Genomic DNA, 25,926 nt, shown 5'->3' with positions numbered 1-25,926 from the left:
AAAAAGAAAGTGGTCCATCATACAATAATTCTGTAAGATTATTATCAGTTTTAGTTTTACTAAAACTGCAAACATCTTTGCCAACTTCATTGTAGATAATTAAAATCTAATTGCAGATACAGTCCTAAAGTATTCCCGGTGTTTTAAATCTAGATTACATGCTGTATTACACAGGGAGCCAAGACGAATATGCATTATGATAATCCAATACTGTACAAATGTGTTAATTACACATTCTCCTGGCTTTCTTTGTTAATGCTGAGTGAACTTGCAAGCTGTTTTAAATGCCTTGAAAGACTACAGGTAAATTCTGACGCTTTTCCAGGGCTTAAATAGGCCACATCTTCATTCATTAGGGTTAATTAACTCTCCAGATAAATCTTCCCTAAGAAGAACTAAATCTACCTGACAAACAACTGGTTTCTCCAATCTTTCTGCAATTACTGCCAACGAAAACTAAAACCTATCTTGGCGTATAAGGATAGGAGTCCTCAGCTCTATGTTCATGTGTCCATGCGGTCATGTCATTAGAATCTAATGGGCTCCTGTGATGCCAGCGGAGCAGAGACACGAAGGCTGTGATGTGGAGAACAGGGAACCATTTGATGTCTGCCAGTTGAAAGAATAAGCCTTCCTTTGGGTTGTGCTTTCCACAGAGGCATGCTGGGATTGAGAAAGCTCTCGCCCAGGGCTAAAGGGGATTTTTGGTGGGCGTCAAACATCCAATTACCTCGGTAGCATCACAGAAATCCTTGGGGAATGCACACACAAACAGATATTCGCTATCACACAAGTTCGCCCACGAATATATCAACATGTAAGTCTCCCACTGCAGGAGGGCTCTCACCACAGAGAGGATGAAGCCAATTTTTTTTTTCATTCTGCCTTTGCTGCATCAGAATTCATGAATACCATCAGCATGTGTTGATATGTGATTTATGATATAAATGTGAATAGCAATCAGGAAAACATCGCCCAGGTTCCACCTCTTTGAAGATCTTTACTAATGTTTTCAGAGATGCATTACCGGATTTGCATTGGTTTGTCTGATCAGCCAAAAGCAAATGCAGAACCGTTAATATGCTGAGGTCCATTGGTGCTTTTCAAAGCTGTTTTGAAGTTTCTGAATTTTGATGCAAAATTCACATCGCTCGTCATTTAATAACCCCGGCAAGAAACTTTAATAACAACAAGATCCCACATCAACAAACCAATTGCGTGTCACAGCAAACAGTAGCTCATTAAATAAAAACAATTTCCTAGAATTAATGAATTGTAAAGGTTGTTTTTTTTTTGTTTTTTTTTACACACTGGCCCCTTAACAGGTTAAGAAGTTTCAAATTTCCTCTCCCTGTGATTTAGGGGACTACAGGCCAGTGGGAAATCATACTTCACCGCATGCTGCAGCAAATCGATTTTGTGGTAGATTTTTAATTATACTGATTCGTCATTCATTTTATTAGTGTGATAAAATTGCCTGAAGCACATCTCTGGAGCTGAAAAGTTGAGATATCTGTGTGGCATTAATTTACACATTGTCACTGTGGGGAATATAATGCTACACATAGTTAAAACACTGGCAGACTTTACTTGGAATGTATTGGAATAGATGTTAGTTGAGACTTCTGCAAAACTTTGACTTGTACAGATAAAAATGTAATGTTAACAAAACGTTTAACAAGTCTTTTTCATATCTCCATGAAAAACACACAATTAAAACAACCATCCCTCAGCTATTGATGTCCAGTTTAACACTCGCTAACTTTTGCTAGGTTTTGAAACTAGATTTTTTAAAAATCTAGTTAAAATAAAATCATCTCTCAGAAAAGCTTTTTAGCTACCTAAAGAGAGCTCTGATTCAAATTCAATAATCCCAATGTATGTTTACCTGCTTGAGGAAATCACATTGGTAAAATATAAAGGGACAAGTCTAATCACCATTTTGATGTTATGTTTCCTGACTGGAATATAAATGTATTTTTTAACTGTTATGGTTATAAATCCACCCCAAAAACATTACAATAAATAAAAATAAATAAATTCCGACAAGCCATTTCAATAGTATAAAATTTGAATGATAAAATGTCATATGACTCATGTTGCGGGTTACAAACCCCATCTCGCTTACTGAATAATAATTCATAATGCTTTTGATGTAATACACTCAAGACTTTCAGGTAAATATATATATTTTTTGTTATTTTCAGTAGCAAGATTTAGCGACTAATCTGCCTGAGTTTAATGTGGTCTAAATTTAGCCTCAGATATTAGCTTGCTAAATGAGGGCTGTCTAGACATTAAAGGTTTTAAAATCCCTCTCTAATTCCTTTGCTGAAAAAACATGATATTCACACGATTGCATGCATAGAAAAAAGAAAAAATAAGAGAATAGTAAATAAAGGCAGGCCAAAGAGCAGGAGTAATGAAACAGGGCAGAAGGTCAACATAAGCTGCAAATATGGCTTTTGAGGAGAGCTGCTTTAGAGCGCAAATCTTCACCAGAGAGAACTTAGAAACGTGACCATCAGCTGGGTGTTTGTGTAAGCAGTTCTGAACATTTTGTATCCTACGGGCCAAGATTTCTTCTTTTTCTTAATTGTATTTGCAGAAGAGGGAAATTTTGCATTGGTGAATCTGCTGAGTTACAGATGCAAGTGAAGCCGAATGCAGACAAGGCAGATTTTTAATGCTTGTCCCCTATCAAACGGTTTTGGAAAATGCCTAAAAATAAATTGATAAAATAGTATAAAGAAAAATGACATAAAATACAAAACCATCCATCCATCATCTGAAGCCGCTTATCCTTGCTGGGTTGTCAGGGGTGATCTGGTGCCTATCTCCAGCAATCATTGGGTGATTACATCCACACAGAAATTGAATTCTGGATCGAACCACTCTATCACCGCTCACTGCATTTTAGTGGAATTTTTACTTTTTAATAAGATTTTTCTGAACACCTCACGGCAGTCCGAACTAAAAGACACAGTAAAAACAGAACAATATTCCTTATTAAAAGCAAACTAGTTCAGGTGATTTATTCCCTCTCAACTCCAAGTGTGTCATTCCATCACATATGTAACATTACTGTCTTTAGACTTTAAATGTCCAGTGTCTGTATTACCAATTATATGTGACGTTTGCTCTCAAAAGCAGTGAAATGTACCTTTATTAATCTTATCCCACAGTGTTTGATTTTATGACCTGGTCATAGGGCTTGCACACAGACTGTGATACCAGCTGCACTGTGATAGTGAATGGACAGGAAATGGGAAATGAGAGAAGGGGGAAGACACGCAGCAAACGTCACCAGGCCAGGAATCGTTAAAGACTAAGACCTCCATATGTGCGTTAGCCCCTGCACCACCACAGCACCCCTTCAGCAGGAAGTTGTGTGCAGTTCTGTGGAGCTTGAGTTACAGTCTGGTCAAAGTTAAAAATGTTGAAATGTGACTCCAGTGCCCTCTGGTAGATAATCTTACAGCAAATAGAAACAGCAGAAAGCAACTTATCAGAGAGGAAACTGAGCTCCTCCACAAGCTCCGCCCTGCTCTCTGAATCATAGGGGCGCCCCACATTTCCTTAAAATTATTCATTAAACATTGTGGCTCTGTTAAAAGTGTAGTATTTTTATTCAAGTTTGCCTAATTGGGTGCATTTTTTATTCTTTCAAGATCATGTCTCACAACTGATGAATTTGCTCAAATAAAGGGGACCTAAAATGCTAAATTGTCCTTTTGCACATTTCTGTTCAATTGGGTCTTTAATGCTTCTAGAAATGGTGTTATCTACAAGGTAAAAACAAAACACCCTGTCACTTTTTGGCAATATCTACATATTTTGTTTCTATCTGAAAAACCTTTATGAAAACCTCTCGCTTATGAAGTCGTAATCACCTAGCAACACAAGCGGAGCTTCACTCCATTGTTTGAAGATGAGTACATTTTCTGAGCTAGTTTCCATGCAGACACAAAGAACAGAGCTGCTTGGCCTCATATCACTTTTTAATGGCAATTTCCAAGCTACATTGCAAAAGAAAATTGTAGTTTACACACAATAGATCTGCAGTGCATTCTGGCATGGCACTGCAGATCTGTTTCGTGATCAAACGACTCACAAAAAGCTTTACCAGCAAACCTTGACTGTTGGAAAGTTCTGTTTTGTCCCTGCTGTTCGTTGCAAATCTGAAGATAAAATCCTCCTGCAGTTCTAGCTTGTCAAAAAAGAAGGAAAAAAAAAAAAAAAGATAACTCAAAAGCCATTGCGGGGTCAGGCCGACTCTTCCACTTGACCGATCCAGGGATTGCGGGATGGTTGCCTTGTCATTATAAAACTGCTTTCTGCATCCCTGATGATTGTGTAAAAGGCACCATTTCTTCTGCAACTGGTACTAACTCAGGGTAAAAGACAACTGGGCATCTGTTGGCAGCCATTTTCATGTGTATAAAGTGTAAACATTGAGTCGGTGGGTGAAAGAAACACAAGTTTATGTAAATAATGGTGGGTAAGCCCTAAAAAAAGCTAAATGACATTTCATTATCTGAGAATCATTTTTGCAAAAAAAAAAAAAATGTAATAAAGATCTTTTGTAAAGCTCGTAAACCTATTCTAACTTCTTCAAGGATGACTAGTATCTCTCCTTTAATCAGAGGAGTCCAAAATTACAATAAAACAACAGATGTCCAACTACAATGCCTTTTCTATTTACTGAAATTACCCCATTCAGCAGGCATTTTAAATGAGTCAATTGACATATTTCTAACTAACGCAAAAAATAAGATTAGCAAGGCAAGGATAACATTACTAAACGTTATACAATTACTTGATCTGTCAACCGCAAAAAAGAAGAAAAAAATAGAAACGAATATCTGTTTTTGTACACTAAAAGTAATTGGCTCATAAGCAGAAATGTGTACCACTGATAAATGATTCAAGCCTCATTGAGGCCTGGAGAAAATGATCCATATCAAGCACACCTCACGCTGAGCTGGCACACACAGACTGGGTCAAGAGACAAAATTGGACAGCTAAGAACTGAAAGCCAAATTTTGAAGTTTCAGACCATGTTGAGACCCTGGTAACGCAGCAAGACTCAATCTGTGAGTCATATGTCTAGAAAAGGAGGAAACGTTCCGGAGATTTCTGAGGCCTACAAAGTTCTTCACTTCTCAAACGAAGTTTATTTCCCGCAGAAAGTATCTAAGAGGTTTTGCGACTGGAGGGAATTAGTTTCCAATTTTATTAGGCAATCTTGTGTTGTGTAATTAGAAAGAAAACTATTCCTGAGCTTTGCATCTTGTTGGTTTGAGGCAAGAGGCTCTAAACATCACGCCGAGTAAACACTCCTCAAGGTAGAAACAGTCATCAACTGCAACGCTTTTGTTGTCGTAGCGGCATGCATAAAGATGAGGAAAGACAGAAAATGTTCAAAATCGGATGAGAACTTAGAAATCTGTGTTAAATTTTGAGAATTACTTTACCACTGAGCTGAATCTCAGAGGAAAAGTACTTGATCTGATTCAGATAAGTGTGCTTCCTTCACCACAGGAAGCCATTAACTGACAATACAGGATTTGATAGTATCCTCAAGGGTGCAACAGCCCCTGGTTTATACTAAATTTAAACGGGAGATGAAGAAAGACATTTAAAACACTGGCTATTACAATGCATCTTTCTAAAAGAATAATCACATTCCATAATGATACTTCTGCAGAGTGAAAATTGCTGCACGAGCAAAATCAAGTGCATAAACATCGCCTTGAAAAAGTATTCATATAGCATGGATGTTTTCACAAACATAGCGTAGTTGTGTCGTTACTACAAACTTTACTGTCTTTGATTAGGATTTTATGTCACAAAACAAAACAAAAGGCGATCCACCTGTAGAGCAGATGGAAGGTGTCGCGTGTTTTTCCAAATGTTTTCCGAAAAGAAAACGTGAAACCTGTGGTGTTCTTTTGAATTCAGTTCCCTTTATTTTAACAAGCCAGGTTAAAATCAAGTCTGTGTGTAAGTACAGCTGTTCAGTGAAGGCCTTGGTTGTTAAGATCAGAGAACATGCTTGACAAGTCAGGCATAAAGCTCTGGAGAAGTTTAATGTTGGATAAAGATTTACCGTTCAAGCAATGCTGCAAGCTTTGATAATCCCTCCTGGATCACTGAACAGAACTACTGTTTACACCCTGAACATAAAGAAAAGGTGCTATGGTCAGCTATGCTCAAAACACTTTGGTCTTGATGTAAAATGCTAGGTATGGCAGAAACTCTAAATGATGTTGATCTATATTGATAGGGAAATTAATACAACTAAGACATTCCTAAAAGAAAATCTGTTAGAGACGTGCAAATGGGCCAGGTTCACTTTTCAACATGACAATGTAAAAAAAATGCCAGGCTGAATGTTTAGGTCAAAACAATAGTTTGTTTTTGTTTGTTTTTTATTTTGGAAAAGATGAGACATTTATCCATTTTAGAATCTGTGCCAAGACTTAAAAGTTGAAATAAGTAGCAAGGAAGAAGAAGCAACAAATCCAGATTCCAGTTTGCAGTTGTAACACTGCAAAACGAGACAAAATCTGGTTAAATACTTTTAAAAGACAATGTAAACCGACCAGATCATCGTGTTCAGAACTTTGAGGCACATCCAACCGTCTGGGAAAAGTACTGCTCGGTTCGGTTGAAGCAATCTCTGGCACAATTCAAATGCAAATGTGAAAGCCAAGTGGTCCGGAGTCCGCTCTTAAAGCCAGAAGTGGACTATACCACAGCACATTCTGGTTAAAACAAATCTGTGTATCTGGCACCAGAGGGGGAAATGCCACATAGTCTTTTACCAAAGACAAAAAGAGAAATCTTGCAACCACTAAAATTTCACACCACTTTAATTTTATTTACATTTCTTGAAGAAAGAAGCTGTGCTCATATCTTCTTTTTGTGTTTTCAGGTTTTACAAAAGGATTTTTTGACTCAGTGAAGGGTGAAAGAGAACCACACCAGATGAAAGTGTAAGAAATGTTGCAACTGTCTCCAAAACTATCATTTTTAAGTGTCCAACAACCCCAGTCCCCAGCCAACACGTCTCCGTCTCTTGCTGACTGACTGTTTGGCGCTGGTTTTGTTGCCGAGGACTACTGAGGGCGTCACTGTCAACGCATTTGCTCCACTGCTGTTTCTGCTTGTCAGAAAAGCTTACGCATTATTTGCAGCAAAGATAAGTGGGGACCCAGTTCCCACAGCTGCCTTGCAGCAAAGAGATGGTGGTGATTTTTAAAGGGACACGTTCAGCCTTAACCTTCCTCGCGTGCCTACCGCCCATCTCCGTCCCTATCCGTCCCCGCCTCTCCCATGCTTGCGATCTCATCTTCTTTCATGCACAACTGGGTGGCTGCGGTGAGGAACATTTGCTTTCTGCAATCACTTCACATTTGTTTCAGCGTTTGATTTGCCTGCGTACCAGAAGAGAGAAAGAGAATGAGCGAGGGGGTGGGCGGCAGAGGAGAGAACAAGGAAGTCAGAGGACGCACGATGCCGGGCTCACATACTGTCACCATGACAACAGACATCACTTCACAGGAGCAACACTTAGGATGCCTGTGTGGGCTGAAGTGACAGAGTTGAAGGTTGGCATTAGCCTCTTGTGGGTGCTACGACGCAGCAATCCCCGCCTCACCCCCTGCCGTGCCTCTTGCTTTTTTAGTATTCCCTCCGCAGTTCGGCTAAAAGGCGCCCCGTTGCTCCTGTCAGCTACCTGTGGGGGGACTGCTGAGACTTGTACCTCATATGTGGAAAAGCAGGTCCTGCCAGTTTGACTTAGCTCAGACAATTCAATTGAGTGAAAGCAGCGCAGGAAGACGGGAAAAGACATTCATATTCAATGAGACCCTTTCATCATTTGCGTCACTTTGAAGCTGGCTCGCATGTATAATTCTCTGGGATCTGAAGAGATGCCAGTCAGAGAAATGATAATCCAAGATATAAAACAAAAATGCACCACACACTTTATAACAGGATCTTAGCAATCGGCTATTTCTTAAGGACTACTGTGGTTTGCAAAGCTATTCCTACTTCTTGGACTATTCCTGCGTTGAACAACATATTTCAATGAGATTGAATGTGACAGGATAACAAATGCAGTGTGTAATTTGAAGTGGAAGAAAAATGATACATAGTTTTCATGTAAAAACTTGAGAACTGTACAGATGTTGAACATGACTGAGGTTATGGACTGTAATAAAAATCCAGCACAAAAACATTTAAGGAAACATACATGTCAATAAAACATGTTTACATTGCAACAGGGTTATCATAAAAAATATTTTTATGAGGCAGTGCAGTTCCTCACACAAAACTCCCTTCTGCTCAATCGTTTTTTTATACACATGTTGACTTGTGAGACCTTGAGTAATCATAAAAACTGTCATTCATGCTGCAGAATTTTTTACGTCAGATCAGACACACAAAGTGAAGAGAAAATCGGGATGGGAATGTTTCTCTTTCTGCAAATGTTTTATCAATTTGCATAAATTGTTTTGTCAATTTATGCAAATTGATAAAACAAAAATAACTGGAGTCAGCTCACATGATTGCAATCAAACAATTGTAATAACTGTGATTGTCCTATTCACTCCAAAACAAAGGATCAAAATCTGCGCAGCTATTCTTAACCTAACTACCATAATTTCCAGCCTATAATCCGCTACTTTGTTCACACACTCTGAACACTGCCAATAATATATGGCTTTTTATCAACAGGTTTCAAAAGGCTGGACTGATTCGTGATGAAGAGGACACCACAAACTCAAGAAGAAAGTGACATTGAAAGCAACAACGAAAGAGAGACTGAGGAACCTGGTGTGAGGCGAGGGACGCCTGCAGGATATTATTGGAGGGCGTAGACAAAAACCATCCTGATCAACCACATCTCCAACGCAAGGCATGCACAAAACCAGCACAATGCACCTGAGCCACACAACTACAGTGCACATAGCACAAAGAAACGATGTGACACCACGCACCCGATGGTCAGTTCCTGACCCATACAAATAAGCCGGGAGCGACGCTCGCGGCGCAAAAAAACAGCGCGTATGACCCACACAAGGCCCAACACACACATTGTAATGCATTCACGCATTAATATGGCTACATAGCCTATTTGTAACAAATTACTCTAGAAGTCAAAAAAGGAAAACAAAACCTGCCTATTTGAAGTTAACGCTCCACCTGCCATTTTCCAGGCTCGGGTTCTGTCTAGAGGAGAAGTAAGTAAAATTACATTTATTTCCTTTCTGTTCTTTTTGGCAAACATTTTGAAGAGATTAGCCTGTTGACAAGTCCGGTTACTCGTTTTAGTTAGCTTTAGTGCACATTCCCATTTAACTTATGGAAAAAGCGACAGCCAGCAAATAAATAAAGGTAAACTAACAAAAACACAAATGAACACAGATCAGATGTTTCAAAAGGACATTTTGACAAACAAGATCATTTTGAATAATTTTTCCACAGTTTTATTTATTTATTTATTTTTCAAAGCTATGGAGGAATTATTTGAAGTGAACTCAATAGTCCAAACATTATGACATAACATTAGCAGGACAAAAAAAAATGAATCTGCTTTCAACAGTCATTATCTTTTTGAAGGGATGGATATGGCTATTTTCATCACAAATTCCAACCAAAAATGAATCAAAAGCAACAGAGTTTCCATCCATCCATTTTCTGTTCACCCTTGTCCCTGGTGGGAATGGGAGATGCTGGTGCCAATCTCCAGCTACGTTCCAGGCGAGAGGCGGGGTTCACCCTGACAGGTCGCCAGCCTGTCGCAGGCAACAGAGTTTGAAGTTTACAATTTGTTTAGCTTTACAGACACCTCCGAAGCAACCATGACTCAAAACCTGTCAAGACCCATGAGTATCATGACACTAGAAAAGAATCTCAGTATAACAACACACATTTTGACTGTATTTTTGTCAGCATGCTCTTGTAAAATAGATCTTTGATCAGAAGAAGTTTTATTCCGGTTAAATACAGGTTAAATTAAAAAAAAAGAAGTTTGTTTGAAACAGTTCCAGTTTTATCTTGCAGTCTGCAGACAAACCCCCTCTCATGGAAGGTCAATGCATTGCACTGCAGTATCAAAGTGTGTTTGACCCCAGAGAGCTGCTGTCTGCTCGCTTTCAGGACACAACTCCATCAGCACTGTTCACCTCACATTCATCTTGAACTGAGAAACTCTCGCTGCAATTAATCGCAGCTCTTAATTGCGGTTGAACCATGTGTCAGTCAACTTGAGGAAATTAACCTTTGTATGATAAATGAAATCCCTCCATAAAAAGGCTTCCTGCAAGCATGAGATAAAGTTAGCAGTAGCATGGGTGACATTTGGAGATATTCATCTTGATCTGAATATTTAATAAACTGGCACTTGAGTTGAATGTTAAATGACGACAATTAACTTGTAGCTGCCTTCATGAAACAATAGTCAAAATATATAATTTATACTTTTATAAAAGAATTTGAAATAGTCAATGGCATTTCGAAAGTCTAAAGAGCTGTTAATGGGAAAAACTGCCGGAGCGACGACAATTTCATAGCAATAACAATAATTTTAAAATGCAGCACTGACCCTCTACCACTTCCTGCTATGTACTGGTCAACGAAAACTGAAGAAGCACCATGAGATCACGGCTTTTGAGGTAGCACTGTTGTCCAGTGGGCAAAGCACAAAAACAATTGGGCAGACATAGAGACACAACAAAATTGTCTTCACTAATATTTAGGTGACTTCTGATCTTAGTCACCAAAATTAGAAAATTCAGACAGAGTTGTGACAGTGAAGGAGAGTAGTTGGCACTTGTAGTTTGATGATAATCAATGTTGTCCGTGCAAAGTTTAAGAAATGTAAAGTCAAGTTTTTCTAGAATGTCGTGAACCTATTATGTATATCGTTTCGTATGAGTCTAATAACAGAGAGATTCCTCCTGTGCATTATTATAAGCCTGGCAGCTCACAGAAATACAGTTACACTTATTTGCAATATTAAATTTTTTTAAGACATACTAGTACATCATAGCTACACTTTATCTTTTTTCACTTTGTTTTGCATTTATGCGAATGTTGACTTCATATGCATCTTCAAGATGAAATACTTTGGGCCTCTTCCATCAGCAGAACCTAGAGACTTAAGAAAAATCTGCTTCTGTTCAGTCTAGGGATCCTAGAATTACAAAATATCTAAATAAATCAGTACATGGTGATATTTCAGGTAGTCAGTTGAAAAGGCTTAATGAATGAATGAATGAATGCAAGATCATTAGCAGCAGCTTTATGTTCTCTGCTTTATATGGGGGGACAAGTAGCTCAGGGTTGAGGGATGAGAGCTTTACCATCTAGGCAGCCAGACCCATTATAATAAGCTTATTTGGTCTGCAACATGTGGCTTTAGCATTGAATGATCCAGAGGTAAATAGTCTCTCTGACCTCATCCAAATCCTCATAATAGACGAATGAAAGTATTTTATAAATTTATCGTTTATAAAAAATGAGGCATTCTTTAGCACTGTGGGGGAATTGCATGTGCTATCAAACTCACAAACAATTCATTTTTACCCAGGGATGCAAATGTCTTCATTATAAAATGTTGCAAATTAACAGTATTTTTTTTTCTTTCCTTATTTTTTTGACAACTATTTTGAAAAGTCAACAGTCAACCATATATGCTGGAAGGCTCAATTTAGAGCTGCTTCTTGTTTGTAGGAGCAAACTGGAGTACCCGGCGTAAACCCACACATGCATGCCAACCACACACAGAAGGGCCCCAGTTGAGATTTGAACTGATGACCTTCTCGCTGTGAGGCAACAGTGCCAAATGAATAAACACTAATATAATCAGACAATTACATCAGAAAGTGTTAATATCAACTTTTTATATTTAAACAAATCCTGTGTGTGAAAAAATAACTCATCAACCTTTATTAGGTCCATGATCTTTAAATGGTGACTTGGTCCAACATTTGTTTCCCTTTTTTTGTGTGTGACGAATATAAGTTTGAGGAACTTTTGTCAGTTTAAGGGTTAATCTGATGCAAAACACACCAAATAAACAGTAACACTTATTTGTTCACAATACCTAACGTAAAAGATAAACTAATATTGGATTAATATAACAGCCTGTGCAGCTCTGTTATACTGTAGTGCAGATAATGTAGAGGTCGATTTGCAAAAGATTCTGATATACTACTATGTCCTGCCTTGACAAAATACACCGTCTAGAGTAAAAAATGCCCTGGCATCACTATCTTATGCATCTGATACTGAAGTAGGGACAACACGAAGTCTACCATAGACGCATCCCACAGATTTTTTAAACATATTGAAAATTTTGGTCACATGAAGCAACATATAGCATGTATATGTACCACTGCTGCAAAACAAATTCAAACACTGCTTTCTCGCCTTGGGCTTGAACCTTACCCAGAGGCTTTCTGTATGGATTTTTATATTCTTCGTATAAATGTGTAGATTTCTCTAGGTATGTCAGCTTCCTCTGAAAACTGATCTCTTAGGATTGCTGCAACATATGACAGTGTGCTGTGAACATATGACAGTGTGCTGTGAACACACTTGTTTAGGGTGTTCGCCTGCTTTCACCCAATCACAGCCCACAAAGTCATTGAGCATTATCTTGTCTTGATGCAGCACAACACTGTAAACTTTACATGCCTGCATCTCAATACGCAGGCGCTGCACAAAACGATAAAACCCATGACATCACCAGATGTTTCACAAAATGCATTTCATTTATTTGCTTCAAGATCCATGTCAAGATAATGCCAACATACAAATGTGCAACAGAGTAACAGGAGTTACTGTAAAATCTAACTCTCATGTTGCTGTCACCGATTGTATTTTAGCACAGGCCCACAAACGGCATGATTAAACAAAATGTTCTTGAATTACTGTAAGTGAAGAGCTATTTTATTAAAGTTTGTGCCAAAACACAGGCTTATCTGCTAATTTGTATGCCATAATTAATTGGTGGAGTCAACCTTAATTTAAAAGAAATAGAAGAAATAACAGCCAAATTAGAGTTGGGTTAAAAAATACAGTGCAATAAAGCAGAAACATTTTTTTATTTTTTATCTTAACCACTCAGTGCTTGATTACTTAACTGTTGTATCTGCTAAACTCAGCAGAAGAGTGTTTGATTTAAAACTCAAGGAGTGTCTCTGCAGTGTATGTCGAGTACTAGTCTCAGAGGGTAGGCTCCAAAGAGGAGCAATATTCAAAATTATCAAACTGGTCCCATCTGAAGCCCCTCTGAGAGGTCCAAAGTAATCCTTGAGTTGTTCAACTAAATGTCCCACTGCAACAAATTCCTTGTTCTGTGTTCTACCCAGCTGCATATCTTCATCTGTCCCCCGACGAAAGCTGCAGATGTCCGTCGGCTGTTACCCCGAGGGGAATGAAGGAAGAGCCGGGCAGAGGAAAGACAGGCAAGGAAATAGGAACTTTGAGCAGGAGGAGAAGAGACAGAGTTATCTGCGATCTGATTACTGTGGGAAATGTAAGGGTCCTGATCCAAAGGAATGATGAAGGACTCTGTGGAGGAGGCCTCTGAGAACCAACAAAGACGGCTTTAGTTTCACTGGCAGAATGCATTTGCATAGCTTAGAAGCCAAAGCGTCTGAACCGGGGCTCATGAAAAGGGAACCTCAGCAATTGCTTGGACTTCAATGCAAACGAGAGGGAGCAGGAGACAGAAGGAGTAAGACAGCGAAAAAAGGGAAGCAGAAGTGGAATTGTGTGGGGAGAAGGCAAGAGGAACTTTTTTTTCTCCTCCCTCTTCAGCAGCACAACACAAATGAGATCAAGGACATCTGTGCATCCCATGGAGGTTGTCTCTGACTGACTTTGATGCAAAGGGAACATCGTGAAGGCGGTACGTCTCCAGAAAAAGTAACAAGCGCAAAGACATTTTCGTGCAATCATAAAACTCATGTTTGATTGCAGCTTTCTGATATTAACATTTACACCCCTTTAGCTGTCACTACCATTACATACAAATGCTATTTGGGGTAGTTAACTCGATCACATATTTTGACTTGATGCAATTAAAAAGCTGCTTTGACCAAGCAAAGACAGCACAATGCTGAGTAGAGTTCAATGTGATATAGCAATCTATATATGAAATGTATATTGAGAAAAGCATCATGGAGGGAAAAATCCTGCAAAAGATAACGGAGGTTGGAAGAAAAAGAGAAAAAACACATGCTGGTACTTTAGTGGAAACTCACTTTCTCTCGCTTTGGCCTGCGGTCATGGTGGGATGACTAGCCTTCATCAATTCTCCTTAATGACTATGGCAGCACCACTTAACACACTGCTATGTGATTTCTTCATTACTGCATCATGATATCACCATTTAGTCAATGGAGATGGCGTCAAGTGATCCCCGTGGGTAAAAATAACCAGAGAAAATTTACTAAATGTCCCACTCAGCTGCTTAAGGGTCCATTTAGAAACCAAAGAAGGTAAATATGGAGTTAATGCAACAAAACAAAATGCTATAAAGTCGAGTGGCAAAAAGAAACTCAATGGTAACTAAATGCAAAACAAGTACAAGTACAGTGTATTAAATTAGGAATGGACCAGTAAGATATTCTGATATTAAATGTTGACCAGATATTAGTTAGTTCAATGTTAATCTTTAGTCGTCAAAATTAAATTGCTATCAAGTGCAGTTGTTATCACTTGGTTTGATGACATAAATACAAGCTATAATAAGACGTGGATAAGTAGGTTAGTCCTTTAAGCTTGACACCATCTTTGAGTTGAGACTCTTATTTTGAAGTAAGAAAAGAAGTAGTTCTTAAATTGCTCTGTAGGTATTTACCAAATACAGACTACTTAGCATGTCAGAAACTTCAAAAAGCTCTTTCTAAAATCCTAAAGGGGATTTATAAAAGCATGAATTGCAGTCTGTTTTTTTAAACCAAAGACTAATATGTATACTTAAAGACAATTTTCCATGAGCAAAATAGAAATCCCATCCTATTGTGTCTCATATCATAGTCACTCACCCACTGCTTTTCACCTGTGATGCTGAATTCCCACACCCACCATATGTCTAAACCTTCTGTGAATCCACTGGGAGGCAAGAGTACATAAATGTAAATGTTTTGAAACCATCAATAATAAATGTTGACTTTTGAGCCATGCCAATAAATTGCTGTATACAGACAGCTCCCCTGGAGGCTTACAGTAAACATAAGGCACATACAGGTCTTCACCAGTGGTTCCTCTTCATTTGACAGAATATGCTTTACAAGGTAGAGAATGTAGCCCTTCCATTTTATAAACAACCCTGTTTTTTTCTACATAACCAGGAGAATCTAAGAAACTGTATTGATGAATAAAAGAGGAATTGGCTTTGCTCTAGGGATTTTTCAAGCTGCTCAACATACATGCAAACACTGAGAGTTAAATGCCCAAACAGTTCCATCTGGTGCTCCCCCCACCTCTCTAGCTCATCCCCTGTCCCTTCTGCTGCTGCTGCTGCTGCTACATAGCCACAAGTCCACACATACCACTCTAGTAACATCACATCAAGCATTATGGGATATGATTCCATTCTAATCTGCTTGCATCTTCATCCACTCACACGTGGTGGCACGGACAGCATGCTTACACCAAGGATCAACGGCTTTTATCGGACGTTCACGGTATCGGCTCTTATGCTTAGTGTCAGCCTGTCAGTTCTCAATGTCTGTTGGAAGCTGATGATTTCATGTCATAAAAATTAATATTGAGCTAGGTGAGGGCAGGGATTTAGAGGCTGTGACCTGAGCCCTGTTAAATAGCCAGGAATGCACTGACTCTAATCAGCTTATACTGTAAAGGTGGTGTTTATTAATAAATGCTTCTTTCAATATATTATTTTTCAGTTCTGACTGTTTATTTGATATTGTGGGGCTTTTTTGCAATCATGTTTCTGGGCAAATACTTTTAAATGCACATAGTAGAGAGAAGCAATAAATTACATTCATGACAGAAACATTACCCCTACCGATTATTCTGAACACCAAATTTGATTAGTACATCATATTTTTCTGAGTGACAGAGCAATGAAGAAAATATTTTGAGAGGTTTGCAATACTCTTTGCAATTCTGCTTTGCTGAAGTTGACTGCATGCAAGATTAGACAACTTACATATTTAAATATCCAACTGGTCGATCCCTAGTTAGGCCAACGACTGACCAACTGGAAAGTCAAAAATCCAGATTTCTTCCAATCTGCTACCATGTCTAAGCAACATATTTTGTGGAAAAAATACTTTGTTTTGTGGGAAGAAGACTTAAAGTTAGCTATTTTCAGTATCTGCTAGATGTTTACAATAAAGTGCCAATAAGGACAGAGATATGACGAGCTATTTAAAAAGAAACTGTATTTAAGAGACGTCTGCAGTTCATTCAGACCGGGGGAGAACAAGATTTTCAACAGATAACAAAAAGGCTAAATTAAGTACAACAAAGTTTTTCTGTTACAGACCACAATGCATATTGGTGAATGTCTTTAAAAATCTCACAGACTCCCACATTTTTGGGAACACACACGGTGGCTGTGGTTTTACTACAGAAATCTTAAACTGTGACCTGATTTGTACTTTTTGTTTGTTTTAAAATGTTATTAAAATTGTCTTTCAAAGCAACTTTATCACACAAACAGCAAAATATTTTATATATTTTTGCTATGTGATAGTTGTTAAAGATAAATCAAAATAGGCCAAAAATAGGTACAGTTTCTCAAAGCTGTCCACAACCCGGAAATTGAAAACTGGCCAAACATATTCTAATTAGAGCCTTTGAAAAAGAAATACATATAAACTCGACCGATGTTTGATGAGAATAGCAAAGCACTAAAGTTACACGCAAAAATCAATTTCCAGCTCAAGCCAATTAAGGCTCAAGCCTTAATGACTGTTTTCACACCCATTAGCTGAAATGAGTGCAATCTATTTTTTGTGTACATCACTTGACAACTTAAAATATTTTCACCACTTGTCTAGACTTGAGAATGCCACTGAAATGCAAATTGCCTTCACAACTTATAATTTCAAAGTTATGAGTTGAAAAAAAGTCATGTATATATACATTTATATATATATTTATATATATGCAAATCTGATTTCTGATTTTCACCTAAAGAGAAAACTGGTACCATGGGAGAAACCTCACCTGCCACAGATCACAAACCAGCATTGTTGTCCCACACATACAGTCACTATTTACAACAATAAGCAGTTTATCATCATGTCACGTTGCATCTTATCGAGGTATCCTCAAACTGCCCACCTTTTATCAATGAAAACATTGATTTGATTTTTCATGAGTATTTAGTTGGTACACAAAAAACTACATTTCAGTTTAGTTCACTTATTATAATTCATAACAAAAAAAAGTGCCTCAAGATGATATTATTCACTTCGATTTACTCAGGTTAGTGGAGCTAGCTTGTTTATGTAGCTTTAGCAAATTTTCAATTTCTAACTGTTGGGTGATCAACTGTAATCTGAAGCCATAGTTCAGATATCTGACTTGAAATATAGCAACCTAGATCACAGTTGGCGCCACAAAATACACAAAAAGTAGATGTAAGAAGAAGTACAGTCTAATTGGATCATCAATTTTTACTGTCCTGCCTATCACCTGCCTTTAAACAAAAAAGGAAAATCCTGGCGATCCCATGATGGTTTCTGTCATGTTAACTGTGGCCGTTCTTGTGCCTCACACTGACAAAAATCTTCTAACACAATCCCCACGTCTCCACATCTGGCTTTAGCATCCCTCCGTGGGGCCTCTTTGCTTTGGTCAGAGCCACCGTTAGTGCTGACAGATAAGGGCTGGGCACCTCAAGGATTCCTCCATGTCCTCGTCTCGGTGCACATGAATCACTTTGTCCTCGCAGTCCTCCTACAGCTGCTGCTGTCATTGCTGCTTCTGCTGGCAAAGCTGACCGATTCATACCAGATTTAATTCGCGACACTAATTGCAGAGGCACAGGGCAGGAGTTTGCTTTTTGTGGTGGAATTCAAGTAGCAACAGATGACGATGCTCACCTCTTATTGCATACTAGCAAAAAAAAAAAACAATAAACAAACAAAAAAAAGCAATCGTTTAAACATCAGCAGTTTGCAGCAGCTACTGGTTTTCCCTTTAGAAATTATGACAGAATGTTCTGGTTCCTCTGAGCTGCTTGTGGAGAGAATGTCCCTCCACCTTTCCTTTCTGCAACAAGTCCTCATAATATAACACCAGCGATTTAGCTGAATCTCTTCTGCAAGAGACTCAGAGATGCCAGACATAAGGAGGAGGTGGGTAGATACATCCAACACACAGGACTGTCACTCATGACGATGCATCCCAAGTACCACTGCTCAACAGATTACAGTCCTCATGATGACTTCCACAAAAAGCATTTGGCCTGATGTCAGAGAAGGAGTCACGTGTGCTATCTTGAATCATAATTAGCAAGGTAGGGGAAATAATAAGAAGGCTTCAGAATAGACCAACCGGGTTCCTCTCTGTAATAACATATAAATGTAACCTGCTAAATTTAGCCTGCTCACCGAGCCTGGGTAGTGTTAGATTGGATCAGAAAAAAAAGGGGGGCTGCACACACACGCGATTTGCTGTATAACCAAAGGGGGGGCTACATTTAGGAAGCTGCGATCTCGAATATGGTCTTTCAGATCCGGTATGTCAACCGTACGTGTATTTCCCCTAAATAACAGCAGCGTGAAAGGACACTGGATGCAATAGGAAGACAGCTGTTTCTACAAGGTCATGAAAAAAAAAACATGTGGGACTTACCGTACACTCCTTGGCAGCTGATGCCTCCAACGAGCAGCGCCAGCAGCCCCAAAACAGCGACCATTAGATCCATCCTTTCACGTTAATCTCTGCATATCCAGCTCTCTCAGTGGCAAGAAGTCCTTTCCGGGGCGGTGCGACGGAGGCGCATAGACGCGGCACTTCTCGTCGATTAATCTAGTCCGTGTATTTCACAGAGGGTGAGTTAAACGATGTAAATTAGCCTTCAGTGCGAGCTGTGGTGTTTGGGGAATTAACGAAAATGCCGCGCGGCACCCAGACGCCGCTCAAGATGCGACGAGGCAGACGGGCAAGACGCGCGGCCAGGAGCGGGGAATGAACCGCAAAGAGGCCGGTCTTTGAAATAAATAAATAAAAATAAAATATACGTATATTCAAAACCACCCTCTTACCTCCACTGGCCTATAATGTATTAAATAGTACTCAGTAAAAGCAGAGCAGAAACGAGTGGGGGACACGCCGGTTCTGTCGGAAGGCTCGGCGCCCACGGACGTGGCTCCTCCAATCCAGCTGCGGTCAGAGCTCGCGCCGCGGATGCTGGGTCGGCTGCTGCGAGCTGTCAGATGAAGCGCTCATCACTCCGCCTGTCGCCGCCAAACAGCCCGATTCTTTCTCCCCCCCACCCCCCCGTCTTCACCTTTGGATGAAGTCCTCAGAGGCTGCTTATCTCCACACGTTCAAACGCGAATTACCGAGTCACATCACGAGCGACGCGGCGAGTCGGCTCGTCTCTCCCTGTGGCAAACGACGAGGGGAGGCTCCGGTCCTCCGGTCCGGTCGGCCGACGGGGTTTTGATCCACAGCTCCACGGCCAACGAGACCGCTTTTTTTTCAGGTTTCCACCGTGCCGAGGCACCGTACAGAGCATCAGTCACGTTGCGCAATACGTGCTGTACGGACGTACTGCACACCGAGTGTGGCACCGCAACCGGTCTGTATGGCTACGTCAAGAGGTGCGTTGCTTCCAGTGCTCATCTGTATGGGAGGCTTCACTCGGCGTCAGGAAAGGCATGAGAGAGGCGCAGCTGCTGGATGCTGAGAGAGAGAGAGAGAGAGAGAGAGAGAGAGAGAGAGAGAGAGAGAGAGAGAGAGAGAGAGAGAGAGATGGGAGAGATGGGAGCATTGGAATTCAGGGGATCTTGCTTTTACAGACCTTTTGCCATCACAGCCGCAAACGCACGCGCTCTGTCTGCTCATGTCTCGCCATTCTTCTTCAGGATGCGGAAGTGTCTCTTACAAGTTTCTGATGACGGACAATAATTCCCCCATCACACTATTTGTATTAGTCTTTCGTTTCATTGGAGTATCAGAACATAATGCAGTTTGGCCATATAACATAAACCAATTCTTAATTCAATTTTTATTTTTATTTTTTTGCCATTGTGCGCCTGTAGCATTTATACTACACATGTAGTATGTTTAAAAACTCTGTGTCTGTGCAAACTCACCTCTGAATGCCAGAAGCTTGAAAATGAAGGAGAAACTGGTGAAAGTGACTTTCTGTTTAATACAGCTAATAACCATCTGATCAAAATAGCATACCCAGTCCCATCACAGCAAGACGATAATCCGAATGCGCATGCAATACTTTGATAGGGATTGTGTCAAAAGCAACATAAATGTTTTAAAGACCCAAGAAGAAGAACTTATTGCTGGGAACAATGATGTTGATTTTCTATGCTGTTTAAGAATTGTAGTCTGCCTTTATATGACTGTAGTTTGGTACACAACAAATTTTGCAGTTAAATCAACTCTATACAGAGTTTATTTGGTCCTTTTCAGAACTGGCATTAATTTAACTCTTACAGATTATTCCAACAATGAGTAATTTTAAATATTTCAAGTGTTAAAATGACTCAATTTCTTCTTGAAATAACTCTGAAAGAGTGAAATTAACACCAATTCTGATAAGGACCAAATAGACTTTGCATAGTGTTGATTTAACTCTGCAGACGCTGCAGGAGAAGTAAACAAAGTTTGTCAGTCTACGTTCTCCACTCTTCCAAATATTGAGTAATTCAATTTGAAGCAAGAAAAATGCATGACATGTCATTCGCTGACATGTCAGATGTTGTGACCATAGTTCCAACTATGGTGCAAGTAATTTCTGTTAAGCTTCTTCAAGCTGGGGCATTACATACATCATGGCCAGAGATGTGTGGTCAGGGATGAAGAGGATCATAGGCTTTAAGTAAAAGAAGAATTGGATAGATAAAAGTCCAGACAGAGCCAATGAACTGACCATATTCTTCAATAGGTTCAGTTCAGGAACAACCTCATCATCCTCTCCAGCCAACAGACGTCCCATCCTCCTTTGACCCACAGCTTTTCTGTCAAACCTCAGATGCTTTATCTTCCATTTCAGTCATTGGCTCTTCTGCTTCTACAGGCTTGTCTTCAACCAAATCAGGAGGTGCTGCCGCTCCCTTTGCCTCCACGTCCCACATTTGTGTCTCTAGAAGTCAGGCTTAATGGGGGGAACTGAACCGGAACCAGGCTGCAGATCTAGATGGTGTCCAGATGAAGGCCTCTGCAGATAAACTCTGTGGGATAGACCAAGGGAAGGTTACAGTCTTGTAGAATAAGTCCTGCGTTGTTCCAATACCGAAGAAAACCCATCAATGCATCTTTAAAGACTATAGACCTGTTGATCTGATTTTTCACATTATGAGTAAGTAACAAGCACATATAAGGAGTCCTACAGTTTACTGTTCACTCTGTCCTTTGATCTGTAGCAATACTTAGTTGACTCCAAATGTCGGGTTCATCAGAAATGGACCCACGTTTTATGATGTTCTTTTGATTTTATCTGGGAAAGGTGCCATATAAATAAAACAGAATAAAACCGGTTCTGTTTTGGGGACTACTGTGGAAGCACTGCAATTATGATTCTTTTTTTTTTCTTTATAAAAAAGCCCCTTCGGTCAGAGGAATTATGAGAATTGTTGTTTTACAGTCTGCTACAGGAAATCCTTTTTGCACATAGACATCAGCATCGACAAGACCCTTTGAAAAACCTTAGATAACATAACCTACAACATTTAATTTTGCTTTTTGATATTGACTTGAATAATGCCTCCTGTATTCCACTGTACCTTTTTGAGTTAAAAAAAAAAAACAGAAAAATTAATGGCAATAATTTTTTTTAACGTTTTCCACTTCGCAACTTTAAAGGATGAGTACTTTGATTCCTATTATTAGTTGTAGTCCTTAGAAAAAAATAATGTGTTAAACTAAGCAGGTCAGACCCAAAAGAAAACCAAGAATTGGCAAAAAGATAAATAAATAAAAAATAGAGGTTGATGCACCTTTAATTACCATCTTGGTGAAACATACTAAAACTAAAAGCTTTTAAAAATTCAAGGGTTTTCTTAAGCTTTTATTGTATTCAGGAAGAGCGGGGAGGTGGGACTTGGTAAATAAGTGACATTTGAATCTGACATTCTATGATTAGATATTCATAAAATAGTTATTTCTGTAGCTACTTTTCTACTTCTTTCTTAAATCCATTAGAAAAAGAAGCATGGATTTAAGACAGTCTTTTTGACCAGATGTATGGACTTCCCATCACCTTTGCCTCCCGGCTCCCTTGATGACAATCAGTGACGTAAGTGTTTTCGTCTTCGATTCAATAGTCAAAATCACCATTAAGATTCACTCTGTGACTAACTCACAGTTTTTGTAAAAGTTTTGAAAAGGTAAAGCTAAGAGGTTCCCAAATGGGGTCTCAGAATTGCCTTAGGGGTCCTGCAGGCAGATTCAAGGAGTTTTCCTCCAAATTGAGAAAATTTGTGTAATTATATTTCCTTTGACCACAGTTAGTGAACAGAAAGCACAGTAACTAACAACCGTGATTATGGCTTTCACGAGAATAAACCTGTGTTGTCATATAGACAATTTCAAAGTACGAAAATCATGGCAAGATTTTTGATTAAATGGGCCCACAATTATACATTTCCTGTTCAGGGATGGTTGCCAGAGCTGGCTGATTCTAAAGCTGGACCATTATGTTGTTTCCTAGCAACAGAATTTAAATGAAATGGATTTAATTAGTGTATTTTCCCTGAAATGAAGAGGGGAAATGGAATATTTATTGGACAAATGGGGCAGAATATTTAAGGGCCAGTAGTTAGATCCCTGACCAAAAAATTCAATAAAATAGCCATAATTGAGTCAAACCAGTGGGAGTAAATATTTTCATAGTTTCTGTTGTGTTGAGTTATAAATCCTTCCCTTGTTTTTTAAAAGACCCAAAGTCAACATTTTCAGCTTTGTTTTGGACATTTGTCACTCAATTGAATCAGGCAGAATCAATGGGCTGATCCCATTTCAAAGTTTTTTTTTTCTTTTGCAAGTAGGCTTTGCCTTTTTGAGAAAATACAAGCCTTTATTAAAGCAGACTGAAAAAGCAACATAAAAAAACCTCATGTTGATTCTACTCAAAAACAGTCTTTTGAGAAGAGAATAAAGTCACAACAGTGGTAAATTTGGCGCCCTCTACAGGAAATTCCTAAACAAATCAAAAATCAAGCAGTTACCAAGGATAATATTTGTCCCTGGTTTATTATGTGGAATACATTTTATTCATTGAAGAAATACAATTTGATTGAAAAAAAAATATCACTTTTTTTTTTTTTGCTATATGGTTCCCAGCAAACAGTTAAACTCAATAAATATATTGCTGCATGTGTTTCAATAGTTTCCATAGTTTTTTTTAACTTTTTGAATTGTTGTATATTACAATCAAACACTTAGAAGATCTTACTTAGATATATGTGTGATGAATCTGTTTGAAATAGTGCAAAACTAATATTTTGATAATTAAAAATAGAAAATTACTTTTTTCCCCCCTCTAACTGTATTTCAGATCTTGAGAAGTCTATGTTTATCTGCTGTCAATAATGGTTTTGTTTTTTGTTGTGCAGGTCACAAGTAGTAGTTGTCCTGTCAGCTGATCCTCCTTTCTGAGCTTCTCCAGACTAACTAAGGTCCTCTTGGCTCCTTCTTTGATCAATGCTCTCCTTATCTGAACTCTCTGTTTAGACAGACAGACAATCTTTCTACTTTTTTGATAATATTATTAAACTTTGTTATATTGAAAATTAGCTTTTATGAAGACATGATTCACATGTCTTCATACTCTCCTGTCTTGTCTTCATGATTTTGTTCACATATGGTCTGATCTGTAAGGATCTTTATAAGGCAGCTGTATTTTTTATTTTTTATATATATTTTCCTCCAACATTTGCGTTTTTCAAGTGGTTTTAGCTGAAATTGAGAACATTAAAACGTTTAAAGTGAGCTCCTGCTCACTTTAAAAATTTCCGAAACGGGAATAAAAGTAATTCCTTCATTGTGAGTTAAATCAATTAACATCTGTCGGTTCTTTTAAGAACTTTTTAATGTCAATTTCCATAAAACAAAGGGAAATAATGTTGGCAAACTTTATTAAGTTAGAAAACGTTCATAACTAAATAATTTATGAGAACTTGTTTTTCACAGTTGTAACCTATTGAAACAGCAGTATGTTCCATTCTCCTGCTGGTGTCTAATTCTGTGTTTTCTTCTTATCCTCTTCCTTCTTGCTGCTGGTTATGTGTATTACCCCACCTTTGCATCACCCACCCAAAATGGACCACATTGAACAGACCACCGAGGCAGCAAAGGTTTTTAACTATCTATTTCTGCCTTTTGTGGAGGGGTCTGCTTTTAGCCGTCTGTGTTCACCTCTCACTGTGATGTCTGAGGTTCTACAAAGCACTAAAATTGGATCCGATTCTATAATGAGACCCACTGCAAGCACAGAATGGTTATACAGCATGGCAATGTTTGGTTGTTAATGTGTTTTATTTATTTTTTTTTACATAAAAGAATGTGATTGCCTTATTGTCTTAAATTTAGTTGGCTGCTTTGTGCGTTGTGAGGCAGAAAACAACAGGATGTGACATTTTGGAGAAGGCCTCTCCAGGCTTATGAGTTTGTCTTCAAACGCAGTCTAAATGTCTGTGTGACGTCAAAGTGAAAGGATGAGTTGGCCTCGCTGTTGCACCGGGTTGCTGCGACTGTCCAGGAAGAGAACAGCTCGGCGTTGTGGCTTTGGTATTCTGACAATATTCTGCTCCGGTCGGCTTAACACACGAGTGAATCTCAAATGGAACAGCGGGTATTTTTTCATCTCGGTGCGACGAAAGTCATATAACAGCCAGCCACCTGTGGAAACAGTTCCACTGCCTGTGGGAGCTCAGAACTTGTCAAGCAAATTTCATTTTCACTCTCCCCCCACCATGAGGTTACTGTTGTGATGTTTGATTTATCAGCATGAATGACGCGCCATAAGTGATTTGTTACTTCGCAGTGTGGCAGAGGAGATGCAAGATCAACATTACATATGTTAAGTGTTCAGATTCCAAAGGCATGTAAAGATCAAATTAATAGAAATGTTTTTTTTCAAACAATAAAATCATGATGCCACAATGCTGTTAAATGCTTTAAAAAGCAAACTTAAATGGGGGGGAGTAGCTTTCAATTTTTGATTTAAATGATCTAAACCTGCCTGGTGCTGAGCAGAAAACGTAACTGCAATGAATGAGTGGCAAACCAGTGTTTTATTTTTTTGTTTCATAAGTCAAATACCTGGTTATTTCCAGACACAAAGTAAATTAATCACTTAAAAAGAATCTTTCAGATGATGTGAAGCGGGCTGAAAGGTCTGAAAAGGCAGCCCAAAATTTAATGACACTTAGGAACAGATGAGGAAGAAAATCACTGGCATTTATCAGCCTCTACAGGATAAGAAAGTCATTTCTAAGACTTTGGACTCAGTGACACCCATGAAAAAAGTCTAATCATTTCAAACTATCAGTAGAGGAACGGGAATGACTGACCTACTTATAGTACTGCCTGTCAGTTCATAACCTCAGTTATGGAAGGTTTTTGCTTAAAGGGTGGCACAACCAGGAATTCATTTTACAAATTGGCACAAGTCGGTTTGGATGGCCTCGTTTTTCCTCTCTGTAAAGGCAATCCCCATTTGAAAAATTA

The 25,926-nt window shown here is 38.9% G+C and overlaps 1 protein-coding gene across 1 annotated transcript in view; it reads right to left on the bottom strand.

The window, feature by feature from the left end:
- The window catches only part of mdga2a (MAM domain containing glycosylphosphatidylinositol anchor 2a), a 195,026-nt gene extending 175,187 nt beyond the window's left edge, over positions 1-19,839 (bottom strand). Inside the window, exon 1 of the mRNA XM_055044237.1 lies at positions 18,865-19,839. Within this exon, the coding sequence (XP_054900212.1) occupies positions 18,865-18,937 (73 nt within the window). The 5' untranslated portion in view covers positions 18,938-19,839. The remainder of the gene's footprint in view (positions 1-18,864) is intronic.
- Between the last annotated feature and the right edge of the window lie 6,087 nt (positions 19,840-25,926).

This window comes from Poeciliopsis prolifica, unplaced genomic scaffold (genome assembly GCF_027474105.1).
Source record: "Poeciliopsis prolifica strain line A6 unplaced genomic scaffold, Auburn_PproV2 SCAFFOLD020, whole genome shotgun sequence".
Classification (NCBI taxonomy): Eukaryota; Metazoa; Chordata; class Actinopteri; order Cyprinodontiformes; family Poeciliidae; genus Poeciliopsis; species Poeciliopsis prolifica.
The sequence above is the reverse complement of the archived record's forward strand: the minus strand, read 5'-3'. Positions and strand labels throughout refer to the sequence as shown.